Raw genomic sequence first — 17,250 nt, 5'->3', positions numbered from 1 at the left:
CCGTTATCTAAGGAGCTGCCATCATTCAATGCAGAACCCAAACACTTTGGATTCTTGACTTGTGTTTTAAACATCCAAGTCACTCCACCTATAACCTTCTGCAAACAGTAAACAGAGATCCTACTGCACAGATGAGCCATCTTAAAACACCTCAGAAAAGCACTAAACAAATAAAAGTTACAGTCCAGCAAAACTAATCTATTTCCTTGAAGCTAGTAATGTTTTTTAATTGCTGAGCAAATATTTCAATCGTTTCCATTAGCATTCTGCTATTAATATAAACCACAGACAAGTAGAGACTGTATAGACAGTTCTATCTAGGTTGTCTTTAACAAAGAAATAACTAAAAATTTTCTAGTAAACAGGAAAGAAACCAATAAATAATTTCATTTAACAGGAAGAATGTAAATCTCTGCAGTTGGATCTCCCACATCAGATTTACAGTGGATTACACATACCAAAAGACAGAAAATGAGGAAGGCTCAAAATTGGGTAATATAAAAAAAACCAAACACCAAAAACATTCACTCTGACAGATTTACAAGCAAGACTCTTCGCAAGCAGCAATTACACAGAATTTTTTGAGGCATCAGTGCCAGTTCAAGCAGTTCCTCTCATTTGTTTCCCTACACCCATTCCCTGCTTCCAAGTACCTTTTTTCCCTCCACTACCTTCCCCAAAAAAACCCAAACCAATCCCAGATGTAAGAATAGCTATCTGCAAGGGGGAACTGCTGATACGGCTCCCCCCAAATCCTACTTCAGCTCTTCACTTGAATTGTTCTGATCAACACTGCAACTTTGGGTAACAGCATAACAGGAGATTATAACACACCTACTATGTAAAGGCACAAGAAGTTATGATGCTAGTTTTGAGAAATTTTCAGTCTTGAAATTAGAACTGATTGCTAAGTAAAGTTCCTCTCCTCTTACATTCTGCATGTTTCAAGATTAAGGGAGGGATATGTGTAAAATCTGCAAGTTCAGTTTAAATTTCTCTGAACTGTCTTCTCACCTCCTCCACAATCTCCACCTAAAGCAGGTACGACAATTTTCAGAACTAGTGAAACTCGAAACCCCAAATACTTCGAGTCTGTAAAGCAGCATATAGAATAAACATCTGAACAAAGAAATAAAAGCATAAGAATTGTAATTTTTAACAAAAGTATGCTACAAAAAATTTAATAACCTACCATAAACCAGTGCTGCAATTCAACTAAACCACCGACCCGTATTCCACATGTATCTACCCATTTATTCTAACAGGTTACATGTGCCTTTTTTTCCAAGTGCTTCCTTATATCTGCTGCCCACACTTTGCAAATTTGGGTAAGTTAACTGCAGGGGCAGATTAAAAAGTAAGGTTTCCTTACTAAATTAAATGTTAAAGTTAGTCAATCAGCTACAGAAGCTAAATTAACCTAACATTTAGTTGCAATGTTTCTGAAGTTTCTGGTCAGAGAACATTTTAAATTAGCATACCAAAATCATGAAAGCCAGAACGGGACTCAAAGTAATTGTGTGAAGAATCAAAATCACACACTAGTCATAAATAGTTCTGAAGATGCGAATTTGCAAATTAAATAATACATAACATACTGAAGAGGCTCTAGAAAATGCACATGCCCAGCATACCAGGATAAAATAACTACCCTGCAAACAGTACAGAGTGATTTATCATGGGAGTCGGTGCCCAGAACTACATCGCACAAGGCAACAAGTACATAGGGAAAATTGCACTTTATGGCGACAGCACAAATTGGCCTCGGTCATGTTTCAGGATGGAAATACATGTCACATTTGTGCATACGGCTGCATAACTGAAGTCAAAGTTCAGCTACTCGCAATCCATGATCTTTGCAACTAAATTTGCAAATAGCAAATTAACCAACTGGAGACCAAATCCAGTGCAGCACGAACTGTGTCTTGCTGTAATGAAGCCTAATAAGCAGCTTTTGTTTTCAGACTGATAGGTGTTATATGCATTTTCCCACCCCCGCTAAAAGATTTTTCCATCTGGATAAATACTTCTGCCTCAGATCACATAAACATTTGTTCATAAGAAACAATACATACTTCATAATTTTGGAAACATGAAAGTCACACTTCTCATCTAGAAATAAGATGAGTGGCAAGTGTCCCAAATATGAAACTTTATACTTGATTATTTGGGAAATCAAAAGAGATGCATGTCTTCTGGGGTGCCACAAACAAACTATTCCACATCTTACAGTACTTTACACATGTGAAAACATAAGAAAAATCAATCCTGTTTTGCTAAACTATGACACATTGTGAGAGCAATAAAATATCAAATATGTACCAATTGAGTTTGCTTGACATATAAAAGCTAAGCAAATAATGTACACTAAAATGCAGCTAAATATAAACCTTAATGCATGAGATTAGAATTGACTTCTCATTGCTAGCACAAGACAAATAAATACATCTTATAAAAACCCCAGAAGTACATCCTTGGACTTCTAGGAGGCCCAAGAAAACTCTTTGAAGGAACTGCCTTGCCACTCCAGGAAGAGATGATAAAACTTTCTGTACACAGCTCTGTGAGCAGGAACAAAGCAAAAATTTATACAGTCAACACATAATTACGTGATGAGGAAAACATCCCCCTAGTTTAACTAAAGCGGTAATACCGTTTTACTTATGTAATTAGACTCTCGGAGAGATGCAAATTTAACACTTCCATATTGGTGGGGGAGGTGACAACTAAAGTTTCAGCAACTGGTAATCAGGATTTGTAATTTTCTAGAAATTACTGTGACTTAAAATGTTGTCTCAGAGGTTGGTTGCACTTCCCAAGAGATCCCTATTCTCTTCACACCCCCGCTAGCAGAACTGACTTTGTATCTTGAGAAAGAGCAAGCTTAGCTCAGTGGGTTTCCGCAGTTCCGGCACTATTAGTCAAATAGAAAATCGGAAAGTTGCCTGGCCCGCCTGAACTATCACCATTTTAGCACTTCAGAATAACAGGTACAACTAACAGTGGCCAAGACGACCCCAACAGACCAACAATAAAATATTTTCTGTTACAGCTGCAGTAATTTTACTTTATGCATATTGCTAATTAAAAAAGAGACCTATCCAAGAACATTTGTGCTCACCAATTTCCATCAGAAAAGATAAAGAACACACTTAAAAAAAAAAAAAAAAACAAAAATATTGAATTTTAAAGTATCAAACAAAAGTACAGGGAACTGTTAATATTCAAGTTTTCCTCCATTTTTCATGCCAGCTCAGTGAGGGACGTCACACCAACATTAGATATGTAGGAGATATAGGGAAGATAGGACCGAGCAAAACTAATATTTATGCAAAGAACACCATAAGGTTTCTAAGGCAAGTTTTGTTGAGTTTGGTGAAGCAAAAAGGGATGGTAAAGTCAAAAGGGACATGAAAAGACCAGTTTCTAAAACTCTCACCTGAGGTAGCTGTCTAATCAAGTCATCACAGATGAAGTGATCCCACAGTATAGCTGAAATTTTAACTGAACAACCCATCAAAACCAGAACAGAGATCTATCAAGTCTTCCAACTTATAAGCTAGCAGTCCTTTTTGCTCAGTAGAGAAGTCTTAAAGATTTATTTGCAGTTCAATACACCGTGCAAGTGCAAAAATAGTAGTAGACTTCTATTTCTTACCCAGATTACACTGCCAATGCATTGCATCAACAAAACCAGTTAAGAAAGAAGTATGCTTAGGCATTACGGTCTCTTATAAGCTCTACAGTTTGTGACTATTCCTGAAAAGCAAATGAGTATTTTGCCTGATCTAGAGTTAATTGATTTCAGAAACTGGAAATGTAACAACGCTTTCCAGGGGCTTAAATACTTCTATGGCCTTAAATTTGTTTAAATTTGTAATTATTCTTATAGAAAAATGGCTTATAGGTCACATTCACTTATCTGACAAGAATCATAAGAAATTATTGTCGGAAGATGAAGAAAAGTTATCACTTTTCTACTCACTACACATAAGTAGCTTTACAGTATAAATTATAATAAGGCCCAGAGCTGAAGAGCTCTTTTGCAGCTATCGATGAAAAGAAGAACAGCTGGGAGTGATTAATTACAACTACATAGCTCAGAACACAGACTATGATCAACTGATGACAGAAATCCACGTCTGGCATCCACACAGTTCTTGCTTCAAGTTATAACTTTTTCCATCTTTAGTATTATGAATTTTACTAAGTTTCAGTGAAATCCTGGTCCTCTGCAAAACTTGGCTGAGAATAAGTGGACTATTATTACAGACTAACCAACATTACCAGTCAAAATCTTTTATCCTGAACTAACACTTTCACACTTCGAGGGAATTCACACTTCCATTTATAAGTATCTCCTTTTTGCTGCTATGGAGGCAACTTTGCGGATGTGGGAATGGTTATAAAAGCAATGTCATCCCATCTTGATAAGCACGCAAGCAGACCTTATGAGCACGAAGCAGCTGCTGCTCTAGCTTCAGTAAAAAAGGATCAAAATTAGCACAACATTGGGTCAGTATCGTTGCTGTTATTCAGAGCTCTTGTCAAAAATAATCAGGTTAATGCTGTACTGCTGCTTGAGCAAACAGTGAACAGAGACACACTGAAGCTACAAAAAGGGGGGGGGGGGGGGAGGAAACACAAAGGAGATGATGGGAAAGGGTTACAAGTGGAAAGATCCCACTGTCCTCTTTTCAACAGCCATGGAATTTGGTGAGGGGAAGTGAGTAGTTTATGTCATTTACTCTTGCTACACTGCAATTCTATCAAGGATTGGGACAGCACACAAAGAGGGCTCAGGCCGCTGACCTGCACGTTTTGGAGGGTGTTGGTTTCACATCTGCTTTGACTGAATGGTGGAGTGTCTCACGTTAGCACCATCCACTAGCTATTGGCAACTGGGTGTATTTTCTAAACTGTAGAGGTGGGTGTGTACCACATTTATGGAATAGGCTGGAAGACAGAAAGAAGTACAGTAAGAAAACAATAAAAAACTATGGGGAAAGAAGAAGGATAGTAAGTGAAGATCCAACAAAATATAACCATTAAAATAGTCATTAAAGGCAGCTACATTGCAACCAGCATTTCCGATGTGTTCTAATTATACACAGTTTTAGAAATTATGTAGGAAAATCCATGCAACAGCAGATTGTCAATAGATTTATAACCATTCTATAACCACTCATTACTAGCTCAACATAATGACATAAAAAACTAAAGATTTGTTTGGTTTCTTAGAAGGACATGGAAATTTAGAGACACGCGAACAGATAGTGCACTTGTCAAACAAATGCTAACAGAGTTTTTTTAATGCTAACGAGGATGAAGCAGTTGCTTAAAATACAAGAAAAGGCAGTAACTACAGCCATGAAGCCTTTCTCATCTTTTCATAAAGCAGAACCACAAACTTGTAGATTGTTTCTTTTTTTTTAATACTAATCATCCTGATAAAATCTACAAGAAATCTGAGTAAGTCATGGCTGTGCATATTTTGGGGCGCTCCACCATTTTAGATGCTCCATTTACAGTTCATTTCTAGACAGCAGGAGATTTTCAGAAGAGAACTGTAAACATCTGGATGTATATGTGTATTACTGCTCCTGAAGTTCCAGAAAAAATCCTATTTGTACATTGTATAACGTTTAAACTGTTGTTTCCTATGCTTGCCTATAATTCAGCTGCTTTAGCCCTATCTAAAACACATGCAAGACTAACCTCATCAGCAGATTACTTTTAACGAGCTAGAGACAATCAGTTCATTTAAAACACGCTCCATACAGTCCATGGAAATCTGAAGATACAGCCTTTCTTCGAGGATAAACTACTATTTTTTAGCTCAGTGCAAAATATTAATTTCCAAATTTTATGCTTTTTACACAAGCCTTTTATCCTTCTCCCATTGCAATTAATATCATTCAGTTCAAATGAAGTCATTAAAGCACTGCAACTTAGGATATCTCTAAACTTCTATTACAGCTGTACACACACTCAGAAGCTGCATACCATGCTTGGTATAACAGCCTGCTGAAATAAAAATCCCTTATGGTATACTAGCTTGGGGTCGATACCATACTAACTCAGCTTTTGGATTGGAACCAGCTTATTCCCACTGAGTGCACAGCACACACCTGCCTGCAAAAAACATTTCCCTTAAAGAAAGGCAAAAAAGGGAAAGCTACCTAGGAGATATTCCAGTGTCCAGAACGTATCTGGTGCACAAGTCTTGCTGAAGTTTCGAATTATTCATTTGACTCTTTCTTTTTAACAAATTAGAGTCAGGTAAGATTTAGGATTTGAAAAACCTGGAAAGCAGCTTTCAAGTTGGGCAGAAAGGCTCCAAGGGACACCATTATGCAGCTCTCAAGATTAGAAAATCTCTTTAAATATACTGCACGACTGAAGAGTGATATTTTAGAGTGAACAAACAAACCAAAACCAAAAAAAAAAAAAGGGGGGGGGGGGGAAGGGGGAGGGGCAGGGAGTGAAGAACAAGTACGGCCAAGCCAGAGCTTCTTAAAACCTTTCAGGAAAGAAATCTGAATGAGATGATGCATTTCATAAAGGCTGCCTGCACTTACTTTGCTGTATTAGCTGCAATAATAGTTCCAGCTTCAGTACTATTAAAATTCCCACGTGGGGAAGTGCAGAAGGAGCAGAACCGGCATTGTATTTCTGAAACAGTTTATAGAACATAGAGCCATGATTTTTTAAACATGGAATTAGATATTGCTTCCCCATCTTTTAAAACTCCTTGGTTGTGTAGCACTGAAGTCAGATAAAAAGAGTTGTCAGCTCAACTATCACTCACTATCATCTTGGTTTTCAAATCATCCATTTTCATGCATCCAGGACAGCTGCTGTTCTAGGCATAACAAATTATAGTAAATTAAACTTTGGATTCCAACAGTTAGCATGCTTATGCAGACAAAACAAACTGATAATCTTGAAAGGAGCAGGTATAACAGTATCACAGACTTTCCAAGACTCCATGCTTTCAAATACTACAGAATCTTCTTAATCTGCCCATTCAGTGCACCCAGGAAGGGCTGACTGTGCCCACTCTTCATCCAGAGTAAAGCTTACAGAGCGCTCGGGCTGCTGCCAGTATCACGGAGACCACAGTGAAATTAGAAAATGCTGTATTTCAAAAATAAGTTTACTACTAGGAAGCATTTAAAACCTAAAGTCTAAATTAGAGTGTTTTTTAAATAAATGAATACAGAATGCTTTGTAAACTGTTTCACATAAATGTGTACTTAATTAGGAGCTGGTCTTGCAAGGTCCACAGGATCTATGCCTCACTTAGAAAGGTAGAGCAAGTCATATACGCTTGTGAAATTCTGTAATTTTATGCTTTTTCATATCAGATAGTAAAGCTAGGCTCCAGTAAAAAGAACATAAGGAAAGGATGCTGGATTAAGGGTAGAAAGTACAGAAATTACTGCTCTCAACCTTTGTAATGTGGTACTGTAAGCAACTGATTTCCCCCTTTTGAGCCACTGTCTCTGAGATTATCAGTGTTCACAGCTAGTTCATCCAGCTGAGAAGGGCTCCACAAGATTTCTCCTAACCTTGGGTTTGTCTCAAGTGACCTAGCGACACACATAAGAGTAGATGTCTTGCTAGTACAGCTCTCGGATATTTTACAGCTTTTTGGCTCTCTAAAAGAACAAACGCAAACAGATCTACAGTTGTACCTGTACTGTTCTTTTGTGAGTTGGTAATAAGATTTTATCATGTCCTTCACACATCAAACAGTGGAAGAACAATACTGCAAAAAGTGAGGACGTGGATGCAGATAGAAGGCAAAACATAACACTACAGATTTATGAACAGGTAGTAACTTCAGACATTAAATATGTACAGGTTAAATAGGCACAGAGGTAAGGCTGGAAAATTCAGACACAGGGCCCATCAATGGATCTGAATGCATATATATTCGCAACACAAGAGGTTAAGTGGATAAATCACTAGGAAATGAGCTGAAAATATAAAATATGACATAAGAAACAAAACAATGATCTACAGTGCAGCCCTTTATTTTGGCAACAAGTCTAGGAATCTTCCAAACTGACATCAGTAAGAGCAAATACTGAAAGCCATTTATTTTTTTAATAGGAACAAGACACTAAGTAATATGGATGTAAATACAGATGAATTCAGTGTATTAAAAGCATTTGCTCTAAATCCTTATTAAAGAACAAAACAAGAACGATTCAATAATATAGAGCACCTCTTGAACTACCTATACTCTTCTATTTTAACATCTTTTCCCAGGTATTCATACTTCATTTTTAAATTGTAACAGCTCTGTAGTAGAGGTCCTCCAGTGTAATTAACATCTAGTTTCAACTAAGGAACTATACACTGCCCATATTTTCCTCAGTACTCCATGGCACAACACAGTCAGGATCTCTCATTTTCCCAGGGACAGTGAAGTCATGAAATCTTAAAGTTTATAGAACATCTGGGATCAAAACAAACGCCAGCACAGCAGAACAACTCATCCATGTGGCAGTTCAGGACTCCTGTAAAAAACCTAAAAATCATTCAAAGGAGAGCTGTGCACCATCCACCCGAGCTGGCTGTTAGCTGCAGGCCGCCTGTCTGCTTTGCAGAGGCTTACATCTCCAAACTGCTACAAGTCCAAAATGCAGAGAATGCATCAATAACTACCCATCACACACACTGTATTAAACTAGAGTACAAATGACATGCAGGAAAACCTTGCACAAAGTGACCTATTAACTGGTTTGCAAAGGGTTACACACATTTTTTTCCCCTAAAATAAAGCAGGTTATTCTCAAGCTGGGTTTTAAGTACAAAGACGAATATTTTGTTTCTTCAGCTTAACAAGTCAAGCAAGAAGCAGAGCACTGCTGGAAACAGAAGTCTGCTTAGCTAGCTCTACTTTTATTCTCCCTTCTTTCCACTTCCTCAGTGATATCTTCCCAGCTATAAATGCTATTCCTCTGATAAAGCTAAATGTAAGGTAAAACAGCAGTAAGGCAAACATTATACATCAGTGACATGAAAGCCCTGCTTGAACTGAATAGTGTAAATTATTCAGGGGGTAAATGGAAATGTATTACTTACAAATGATTCAGTCATCTCTTCTCTAGCACTGATGTTAATAATTATATCCATGCTGTACTGATTCACAGGAGCAGAGTAAGACTACCACCAATTGTATACTGGATTTGAGTTCTTCAGGTATGTCTTACTGGTTTAGCAAACAATTAAGACATGAATCTAGGGGAAGTGTCCCTAATTAGCCTACCAAGAAACACCAATATTTCAGCTAAGAGCTTACTACGGGCTTTTCACAAAATTAGCTGTCAGAAAGGAAAAGATCAGATCTATGCCTCACACTTTGCTCCATTCTAGTGTTCCGTTTTGCATCTCAAAAAAAAAAAAAGTTATTGTCAATGCAACAAAAAAAAAAAAAAAAACAAACAACTCCTGACTCAAAAACTCAGTTCTGCAACTGACCGTCTCAGCCCCTTGGAGCACAGCAGGCATATTCTGGATTAGATGATGCAGTCAGACCCCTGGAAATTCAGCCCTCCTTGCTCCCTCTCCTCAGTCAAGAGAGGATTTGCATCTGTCCATGACTGTGCCACAGTACAATAAAGATATGACTTTTAAGTATCTTTGAAACAGAAGCTATGCATTTATCATGAAGGGGAACAAAGTGCCTCAGTAGTGCTTTCTATTTCACTCTCCCACTTAATGTTGCAGTTGCTTGCAAAAAGAAAACAGAAACTCCTAGAGTCCCCCGTAAAAACAAGAGCTGGGAAATAAAACTAAGTCAAAGGGACACAGCAGAGAACCAGAGCTCTCATTGGTAGCTCTTGGCTACGGATGTGTCTTGCCATATGGTGTCAGCAGCCTTACCAAGCAATGAATCATATTCAAATGAACAAGTATTTTCCAGTGAGTTTCCAATCTTCGCAACGCTATAGTTGCCACATGAATGTTATGCAACTGCTGAAAAAGGGACGGTGCTCACATCAAGGAAATGCAATGATCACAAGGCATGGGAGAGCTGATCCACACTACAAACCCCCTAGAAATTATTTTAGGGATGGGAATATGATTAAAGTTATAACTATATTACTGTCCACTAATGAGATTGGGCATTGAATTTAATTTTTAAAGAGATATTGCAGAAGAGAGGAGTGTCTGAGACGGAAATTCAGGCACACACCAGTCCCTGTGATGCTGACTGACTGAGGGGTCTGAGGATGTCATAAACCTGTGTTTCACTTTTCCAGCCTGAAGCACAGAAGATGACTGGAAGTGCTGGTAAAAAACGTGTATTTTACTAAAAAGATGTACAGGACTGTACAATCACTACATATTAGCATAATCCTGAAGAAAGTACTTTCCCAAATGGACTTTGTTAATGTAATTAAATGTTTTTATAAAGAAGGCTTAGGTTTTTCACATTCACATTATGACAAATAAAACAGTATTTTTACTTACTGGACATTAATTGAAGTAGATGCAAGTAAACTGATTCAATTTTAAAATATAGCACTCGGAGCCCAATTTTTCTGGGCTAGCTGAAGAAAAAAATAATGAGGCTGACAGTAAGTTTGGCCAAGCTATATATGCACCCAAAACACTGATGCTGAAAAATTCCATTGCATTTGATTAAACAGCTATATAAGAAATTTGGAAGCAAGTTTCATACAATCATTTAGCACTAGCAGCACTGCTCAAAATTTTCGGCAGAGAAATGAAACAGCAAGTTCTCCACTTGAAACAAAAACAGTAAAGAGAAACTGCTTCCCCAAAGCTGCAATATTGCAAAAAGTCTCCTCTTAAAAAAAAACACCATACTCGAGGAGGGACATTAATAGGCTACAAGTATCTGCTTAGCTTTCTTCTATCATCCCAACCAAAATCAAGGTAAGTGCAGGAGCAAAAATTAATTCAAGATCAAGTACGTTAGCCAAAGTTTCTAAAAACAAACCACCAACACTGGAATGGCTGTATTCAGGTTTGGCTACATACTCATAGGAAAATGCATTGCCTTACATTTGCCCTCTTAATCTGAGGCTCAGTCAGCTGATCTCAGGAATGCATCCAAAATATTATACGGGATTGAGTCAATCACTTGCCTCTGGGGTGCAGAACTCCACAGTGAAGTCATGATTCAACCACCTCTCATGACCTTAATTTCACTCGTGTTTGTGATGGGCAATTAAAAAGACAAATTATGTGGAAAAAAAATCTAGTGAGATTAGTGAAGTATGAAGTTCTGGGAAATCTTCTGCAAAACCAAAGGTATCCATTGCCAGAAATTAAACAAAAAAAGAAATAATTAATCTCTCTCGCTAAGAATATTACTACAAAACTCTGAACACTCAACTTTGTACAGCACCACTGTGGTTCAATTCAACTGGATCTCAAGTTAATCAAAACCAGCAGTCAGTATCTACGTGGAAAAGAAACAAAAAATCTGCACTTTTTACACACGTGTGAAATCAGGCTCAGCAAGCTGGGATGCAAGAGCCTCTTTTGACACTGCTGCCTATTCTCTGGTTTGCTACTGCTTCAAATAGATCTAAAACTGAAGTTTCACCACTTGGAGCAGTTAAGATGTGGGGCTATGAAAAACAAAATACTAAAATTGAAGACCCTGAGCCTGATTCTACGTTGGATTTCAGCAATTCAAGCCTCTGTTATAGCTTACGCTGATTAAACTCCTTACGGTAAGAATCTTTGTGAAATGTTTAGATGGCGTATCATTAACGAGATGCAATATTTTATTATGAGTCAGCTGTGCTTTAGTGCTAGACAAACCACTCACTGGCCTCTATTTATGCAGCAATGTAGCTTCATTAAAAATTCTGCATAATCATGCAATTACCAGTCTCCCTCTTGCTAGATTTTCATTGGCAATATAGATACCCTGTTACATGCATTCATGTGAAATGATTACAGAGCTTTTATAAACTAGTATAACAACCTTTAAACTGAGCCTAGTTATCACAACAAATGACTGTGACCTGAGCCAGAAAAAAAGCATTGAGGTTCAATAATTCCCTTAGTTCCTCCCTCTCCGAAGGAAAGCAGCCACCTGCCCTGGCCCTGTTCCTGCCCACAGGCCGGCAGCTGACACACCCCCCAGAAGGCAGCGAGTTCCCGTTTGTGGAGAGGGCTCCCTGCTCCCCCGGCCACCTCTCCCCACCCGACATTAGGGCCTAATTAATCCCAAACCGTCAAAACGGCGGCGCCGAGTAGCCAGGCTGGCGCTCCCCGCTCCGCCCGGCCTCACCGACCACAGCTCCTCTCGCCCCTTCCCCGGCGCGGCCCCCTGCGAGGCCGCCACCTCCCACAGACAGCCCCCTACCCGGACTGGCGGCGGTTTCCTCCCATAAACCCTCAGTTTTAATTACTTTTACTAATTCTTATTGCGCCCGGCCGCGGCGGACCCCTCCTCACCCCCTCAGCGCGGGGCCCTCCTTCAGCCCCTCAGCGCGGGGCCAGGGCCGGCAGCGGAGCCCCTCGCCGGCCTCCCGCCCCCCAACCCGGCACGACGGCTCCCGGCCGGCCGCGGCTCTCACCATGGTACAGATGGAGGCGAGTCTCCGGACCGTCATCAGTATTTCCATCCGCCCGACGCGGCCCCGCACCCCGCGGCCGCCCCCGCTGCCGCCGGCGCCATGTTGGGACGCAGCCGCCCAACTGACAGCGGCAGCCGGAGCCGCAGGTGGCGCAACCGCCAAACGGGGCCGGGCGGAATCGGTGCGGCGCCCAAATGGCGCCGGCTGCGCGCCGCGCCGCGCCCCGGGGAGTTCCGCCGCCTCTCCGGCCCCCTCCTTCTCCGCTCTGTCCTCCTCCGCCCCGGGCGGCCCGGTCCTGCGAGGTCCCATCGCTCCAGGCCGACGTGGTGTCGTCCCGGCGAGGCCTCCCTCAGGGTGACCGCTTCCTCAGGGTTGCGGCTTCCTCTGCTGCCGAAACAGAGCCGGGGACACCCTGGTGGGTGCAGCCATGGGCATGGTGGGGGGCAAGATGTGCTGCGATGTCCTTCCACCCAGGTTAGACATGCTGCAATGTCCCTCAGCCCAGGTGAGGTGTGCTGTGACATCCCTTGGCCCAGGTGAGACGTGCTTCAATGTCCTCCCACCTGGGTGAAACATGCTTTGATGTCCCTCAGCCCAGGTTAGACGTGCTGTGATGTCCCTCGGCCCAGGCGAGATGTGCTTCAGTGTCCTCCCACCTGGGTGAAATGTGCTTTGATGTCCCTCAGAGCAGGTTAGATGTACTGTGATGTCCCTCGGCCCAGGTGAGGTGTGCTTTGATGTCTCTTGACCCAGGTGAGGCATGCTGTGACGTCCCGCAGCCCAAGTGAGATGTGCTGTGACATCTCTTGGCCCAGGTGAGATGTGCTCAATGTCCCTCAGCCCAGGTTAGACGTGCTGTGATGTCCCTCGGCCCAGGCAAGACATGCTTCGATGTCCTTCCACCTGGGTGAAATGTGCTTTGATGTCCCTCAGCCCAGGTGAGACATGCTGCAATGTCCTCCTGCCCAGGTGAGACGTGCTGTGATGTCCCTCAGCCCAGGGAGGTGGCTGGAGGCCCCGGTGGGATGGGCGATGCTGCACATGTCCCCAGCAAAACTGGAGGAAGGTGCCATGGCTACAGGGATGGAGCTGAGGGACATCACCAATCCCCCCAGCAAGGGAAACCACGGCCACCCCAGAGCACCGAAACACCTCGAAATGCATGCTAAAATTCTGCTTTTCCCGAGACACTTCAGGGGCTGTAAGCACCCATAAACGGATTTTTATGCTGATGCTCCGTGCGATGATGGAGTTGCACAGTGGTTTTGCACCGAGTAATCCTTTGCTGTTCTGCACAACATGTCCCCATTGCAGCAAAATAAGAAAAAGGACTCTTTCAGAGCACAGCGCTACGAATGACAACAGTGTCTATTGTGAACCCAGGAGGAAAAGGAGAGAAAAACGTTGCCGAGTCGCCATACAGCACTTCCTGCAGTGCATACCAAAAGCAAATACGCGTCTGAGGAAAACATCCCTTGCAAAGCCAGGCATGGGTAGAAACATTTGTCATCTGGCTGATAAGGAGCTACAGAATTGGGTCAAACCTGGAAGGAACCTGGCTCATATTTTGGATTAATCATAATCGAACGTTGTTGAAAAGCGCCGATGAAGGTGGCTGTAAGGCCCCTGTCCACGCTGTGCACGAAACACACCGTCAGCGGTGATGGGACTGTTTCCACACGCTGCCCCTTACTCCAGCCCTGATCCTGTGGGAATTTCTGTGGGGAAGGGAAGACGGTTCAGTTTCCAAAGCACAAACTTTTTTTATGAGGCCAAGATGTTTCCATTCTATTTGAGTTGCTCGCCCGCAGCGATGTTCTCTTATACACATTGTACTTTCCACGTCATCTACTACAGGCTCCCAAGGGACAGTATTCCGCAACCTAAAAAAAAAAAAAATTCCTGACAAAATATGCTAAAAGTGAAAAAGGACACGTGCTTCTTACAGGGTTTCCATGAACAGCAATACAACAAAATTAGGGACAGGAAATACAGAAATAGTGGAATCTGTACAGTGTTTAACCAAATTGAACTATATATTTAAATGATTGCTTCCCTTACATCTCAAAATAGAAGCAAATATGATTTATCACAGCTGTCACAATAGTATCTGAGGACACTTCCTTCCCCTTTGGCCTCAGGATCAGAACAACTTTGTGCTGGGTACAAATATGGTGCTAAAATGGCAGTCTTGTCCCCAAACAACATCTTTTGAGGTTACTGCTGAACCACTCGGACACATTTTTGATGCGTTTTACCCATGATCAGGCTCCACACAAGGTGAAATCCGAAGCCCACAGAGAAAGGCTGGTTCCTCACACACATCACATTCCATCCTGCTCCTTTCTTACCTCCTGCAAAGATGCTTTTTATTTGCCTTTCTCAACTATGAGGGTGTTTAGTTACTGGGAGCAAAAAGGTGGTTAAAACACTACTTTTGTTTCGTGCAGTGTGAGAACTGGCCTTTGGGCCCCAAGTTTGCAACAAAGAACAAAGACGGTCAGACAAAGCTGCAAAGATCAATCTGTTGTTGTTTGGAATGCGTTGAGGAGCGGGGGCCGTGTACGCGAGCTGCCAGCTACGAGTTTTATCACAGCATCTGCCGAAGCAACCGGCATTTCCCCAGCACCGCGTTTAGCATTTCTGCTTAGAAATGAGCCATACTTCTCCAGCCACGTCGCCGTAACGTCAATATACTGTACAAAACCATCTGAGAGATACTGGAGGCAAATGTAACAGTTACAAATAGACTTTTAGAAGAAAGATCATTTTTGCCAGTGCTAGGCAGGAGGGGAAAGAGAGACAACAGTTGCCATGTCCCCAACGTGCTGGGATCTTAGCAAGATCACTCTGGCTCTGCTCATCTGTTACTCCTTTTGTAAAATGTACAAGGAATAATTGTATCCAGTTTTAAAACCAATTTGACGTCCTCATATGAAAAGCACTATGGTAATGGCAAATATTTTTATTTTTAGAATGCTTCATCTCTGAAGATGTGTAGGAGTGCCAACAACAATAAAAATAGAAAATCTTATAAAAAACGTAGCCAAAAGCAACATAGACCAATAAATAAATCTGTAAAAAATTTGGTGTGGAAACAACATAATCTCTGTGCAGCATGCAAAGGCACACATCTTTGCATGGAGCAACCCAAGGAGCGGTTAGTGAAACCTCCAGAATCGTGCAAATGTTTTCAAAGTTGCTCTGAGTTTTGCAAACATTCTCCCTCTAATTTAAGCTATTGTTTTTCCAAGAGAATTTGAATTTAAAACACGGTTTTCTTAGCTAAATATAAGTCCATTGTGCACAAACAATGACAATCTCTTTTAAAAACAGTTCTTATTCTACATGCCAAGGGTTATACAATCTCAAATAGTGTGAATCCTTCTGCATGGTTTCACTCAGTGAAAAGACTTTTCTGACCATCTAGAAAATCAGATAAGGATCAGATATGAAAACCTCTGGCTTTTATTCTATATCTTACTCAAATTCTTTCAGAATTAGAGCCTAAAAGTTGGGGGGGGGGGGGGGATAGGAGCTTCAGAAAGATTTAAAACTTTTGGAGAATATGCTGCTTTTTTATTATTACTAGAACCCTTTCTCTCTGGACAGAGATTTCTGCACACAGCAGAAACAAGCTTTGGTTAGAAGCACAAGAAGCCGGGGCTAGTGCATAAGAAATTTAGATTGAACCGTATTAGCAAAGGAACTAGAAATCGATGGGTCTGCTTCCAAGATGCAGTCTAAAAGTGCTTTCACATTTGTTTTCAGCAACCAGAAGCCATCACAGCTGCCAAAAGCAGCAGTTCAACATTTCCTCCACTGCTGGTCTTTCATTCCTGCCCCCACGCATCTCTCTTGTGTCAGCACCAGCATCCGTGCAAGCACATGGTAAACAGCTTTTCCAGTCTCTCCTCATACAGCAGCTGCTCTACACCCATGGTCGGTTTTGGTGCCCAGCTCTGTGCTGTCGCAGACCCCGCTATGTCTCTGAGAGGCAGAGAACTGCATGCCGTACCGGCGATGGGCATGCGCCGAGGGTTTATGTAAGCAGCAAAAGGCTACTATATGTCTGCTCCTCCGTTCCGCTCCCGAGGGTACCCAACATTTCATTCACTTTTTTGGCTGCTGTTGCATACGGATCTGATGAGTGTGAACTGCCAGTGATGATGCCAAAGCCTCTTTCCTAATTTGTGAGTGCCACACCCAAGTTCAGCGTCATTTAAGCATAGTTTATATTCTTTTTCTCTAGATGCATTATCTTACATTTTTCTAGATTAAAGTTCACCCGCCGACTTTCTGTGCACTCGCCCACTTTTGCAAGTCCTTCTGGAGTTCCTCAGCACTGGCACAATGTTTGGTTACCCAAAAGGACTTTGACTTTTGTTTCTGTTGATTGTGTTGCCTCTCTTTTGGAGCAAGACAGCAGATCTATATTCTTCTAGGAATGCCTTTGCTCTTATACAATGTTCTCCATGATCTTTCTCAACTTATCTGGCTTTTTTCCCTGGGCTGAAACTCTTCTGGCCACCTAGAAGCTGATAGATATATTACTGTTTGGTTTTATAGGACGATTATTCTGATGAATACTTTTATATTACTAACATATGCTTTTAATAGCAAATGGTAACAAAGGTTCCAACATCCTACACTTAGAGAGGCAGACAGT

At 41.4% G+C, this 17,250-nt stretch overlaps 1 protein-coding gene across 5 annotated transcripts in view; it reads right to left on the bottom strand.

The window, feature by feature from the left end:
- LOC309675861 (ubiquitin carboxyl-terminal hydrolase 12-like) overlaps positions 1-12,722 on the bottom strand; it is a 31,714-nt gene extending 18,992 nt beyond the window's left edge. For 3 of the 5 annotated variants that reach the window (XM_082488267.1, XM_082488269.1, XM_082488266.1), the window contains exon 1: positions 12,582-12,716. In XM_082488267.1, the coding sequence (XP_082344393.1) occupies positions 12,582-12,629 (48 nt within the window). In that variant the 5' untranslated portion in view covers positions 12,630-12,716. Of the gene's footprint in view, positions 1-4,812; positions 4,853-12,581 lie in introns of those variants that run through there. The other 2 variants (XM_082488268.1, XM_082488270.1) reach the window with 2 other exon arrangements.
- Between the last annotated feature and the right edge of the window lie 4,528 nt (positions 12,723-17,250).

This window comes from Vanellus vanellus (genome assembly GCF_965231255.1).
Source record: "Vanellus vanellus genome assembly, chromosome: 10".
In the NCBI taxonomy this organism is placed as follows: Eukaryota; Metazoa; Chordata; class Aves; order Charadriiformes; family Charadriidae; genus Vanellus; species Vanellus vanellus.
Note: the sequence above shows the minus strand (reverse complement) of the source record. Positions and strands in the feature narration are given on the sequence as shown.